Source organism: Ovis aries, chromosome 3, assembly GCF_016772045.2.
Source record: "Ovis aries strain OAR_USU_Benz2616 breed Rambouillet chromosome 3, ARS-UI_Ramb_v3.0, whole genome shotgun sequence".
Classification (NCBI taxonomy): Eukaryota; Metazoa; Chordata; class Mammalia; order Artiodactyla; family Bovidae; genus Ovis; species Ovis aries.
In genome coordinates this window covers 50496437-50499581 of record NC_056056.1, presented here as the reverse complement: position 1 = coordinate 50499581, position 3145 = coordinate 50496437, and the positions used below count along the sequence as shown (strand labels likewise).

General features: G+C 34.2%; 1 protein-coding gene across 1 annotated transcript; it reads left to right on the top strand.

Annotated features, from left to right (window-relative positions):
- Positions 1 to 430: 430 nt before the first annotated feature.
- LOC101122016 (E3 ubiquitin-protein ligase RNFT1-like) lies at positions 431 to 2183 on the top strand. The gene is given in 1 exon segment (XM_042246022.2): positions 431 to 2183. A coding segment is annotated over 1 exon segment (1329 nt). The 5' UTR covers positions 431 to 464; the 3' UTR covers positions 1794 to 2183.
- The last annotated feature ends 962 nt before the right edge of the window (positions 2184 to 3145 follow it).

Sequence of the window (3145 nt, the reverse complement as noted above, 5' to 3'; positions counted from 1 at the left end):
ATTTCATAATTAGAAACCTAGCATTCTACTCATACTAAGTCAAATAAATAGAATAAAAATGTCATAATTTTTTAATTAGGCAAAAATTCATGTTTTCTAAAATATATATTATTATACATATTCATATATATGTATACAAAAGCTTTTCTGCTACACTTGATAAAGGCTTGAGAAAGAACATGAAAAAAAGAGATGGAGAAATTGGAGAACATGAATTAAATGAAAAGGGAGCACTGAAAATGAAATAGAAAAAGTGAAAAAACTAGATAAAGATCATCATATAGTCCAGTTGTTTTTGAACATGAATGCTCATTAGAAACATATCTGGAGCTCTGAAGAAAAAAAGCAATACCTGAGCATTTGTATTTTTCAAAAAATTTCAAGATAATTCTGATGTGCTTCTGGATTTTAAAAAGTGGTTATAGGAGCTGGGCCAGAGTTGCCGGCGACGGGGTCTGAAGGTGATGGCTCTGACTGAAGGCCTCGAGACGGCGTTTCTCGCTGTTCCTGCCGTCGCTGCCTGGGCCTCGGTCCCTCATCTTCATGAGAGGAGACAGAACCCTGAAGCAAAGAAATCACAGAACAAGTATTCAAGGGCCATGCAAGCCAACTGTAGTCAACTGCACAGCCCTTCAGGAGCTGCAGGCAGTGAGGATGCCTCAGCCTCACAGTGTGTCCAAACAAGACTGACAGGAGAAGCTTCCTGTCTTTATTCTGGAGATGTTCATATCCAGATAAACTCCCTACCTAAAGAATGTGCTGAAAATCCAAGCTCCAGAAATACAAGGTCAGGTGTCCACAGCTGTACCCATGGGTGTGTACATAGTTGCTTGCGGAGTCACTCCCACAGTGAAGCCAGGCAACCTGATGATAGCGACACGGAGTATGGAGATCATGGTAGCAGCTTCTCAGAATTCCGGTATCTCTTCAAGTGGTTGCAGAAGAGTCTTCCATATATTTTGATGCTGGGTGTCAAACTTGTTATGCAGCATATAACAGGAATTTCTCTTGGAATTGGGCTGCTTACAACTTTTATATATGCAAACAAAAGCATTGTAAATCAGGTTTTTCTAAGAGAAAGGTGCTCAAAGATTCAGTGTGCTTGGTTACTGGTATTCTTAGCAGGATCTTCTGTTCTTTTATATTACACTTTTCATTCTCAGTCACTTTACTACTGCTTAATTTTTTAAAATCCTGCTTTGGACTATTCAAGCTTCTGGGAAGTACTTTGGGTTGTTGGAATTACAGACTTCATTCTGAAATTCCTCTTCATGGGTTTAAAATGCCTTATTTTATTGGTGCCTTCTTTCATCATGCCTTTTAAATCCAAGGGTTATTGGTATATGCTTTTAGAAGAATTATGTCAGTATTACCGAACTTTTGTTCCCATACCAGTTTGGTTTCGTTACCTTATAAGCTATGGGGAGTTTGGTAATGTAACTAGATGGAGTCTTGGGATATTGCTGGCTTTACTCTACCTCATACTAAAACTTCTGGACTTTTTTGGACACCTGAGAACTTTTAGACGGGTTTTGCGAATATTTGTTACACGACCAAGTTATGGAGTCCCTGCCAGCAAGAGACAGTGTTCAGACATGGCTGATATTTGTTCAATATGTCAAGCTGAATTTCAAAAGCCAATTCTTCTCATCTGTCAGCATATATTTTGTGAAGAGTGCATTACCTTATGGTTTAACAGAGAAAAAACATGTCCGCTGTGCAGAACTGTGATTTCAGACCATATAAACAAATGGAAAGATGGAGCCACTTCATCACACCTTCAAATATATTAAGTTTTCAACTTAATATTAAGGCCACAAAACACTAATTTTATTCAGTTACAGTGACTACTGGTAAAGACATTAGAATGGATTTTTAGGGCTGAAAGTTAAGGAAAATGTTCCCAAATGGTTTTAGAGTATTATAGTTAATACTTAAGTGTATAGTCCAGTTTATCAAAATATTAAATGAGAGATCCTATATTATATAAGTGATGTTCAGTCAAATGCATATGTAACATTTATTCTATCCTTATTTGACTTATGATGGCAGTGTTAAATTGTAAATGTGTTTTCTTGTTAATGTTACCAAAATGACAATTGGGTAATACAACTAGTGGTTTTAGAGGAATTCAGGTATTCTTTCCAGACATTGTTTTCAGAATAAAGAGTATTTTTTATAATATTTTAAAGTACACATTATCTGAAAGTAGAATTTTCTTTAGCATTGAATTTTATAATTCCCATTCTAAAAATCTTAAATTTTTTCCTAAAATTTGTATTTTTAAATGAAAGCTATAAATGTTACATTTTACCTGTACAATCAAAATTTTCTAAGGAAGGCTAATTTACTGAGGATGAAATATTTTAGTATTGTTATTCTCTGCAATATGATTAGCAGTCATTGAGAATAAAAGACAAATTCCTTTTCTTTATGGACATAATACATACAATCCTGCCCTCAGCTTTAATGTTCATGATTTTGCTTCTTGTATAGTGCCATGGACTTTCTTGAATTAACTATTAAAATAATTCACATGGATTAAAAAAAGATAAACAAAAATAAAAAATAAAAAGTGGTTATAGATTTTTCCATTAGATCTTAGTTTTGGTGATATAGAGTTCTATTATTTTTCTGTTGACCAATCATGATATAATGGTATTAAATGAGTAATGTTTACATAATCACAATTGTAAAAGATGTTTACCAGTTTTTACAATCAATAGCCAGACACAAAATAAAAGATAATTACACTTGCAAGCCATAATTGGAACATGATTAACTTAACAATATAAAATAATTACATACAGTTTGGGGGAGGGCAAGCAGTGTAATGCGGTAAGTGTGTGTACATGGATGTTTTCCTCTACTGAGTCAGTCTGTCTTTTGGTTGTTGTATTTAATTCATTTACATAAAGTAATTATCCGTATGTATGACATTATTACCATTTTCTTAATTGTTTTGGGTTTATTTTCTGTAGGTCTTTACTTTCTCTTATGTTTCCTGTCTAGAGAAGTTCCTTTAGCATATGTTGTAGAGCTGGTTTGGTGGTGCTGAATTCTCTTAACTTTTGCTTGTCTGAAAAGCTTTTGATTTCCCCATCAAATCTGAAAGAGAGTCTTACAGGGTAGAATATACTTGGTT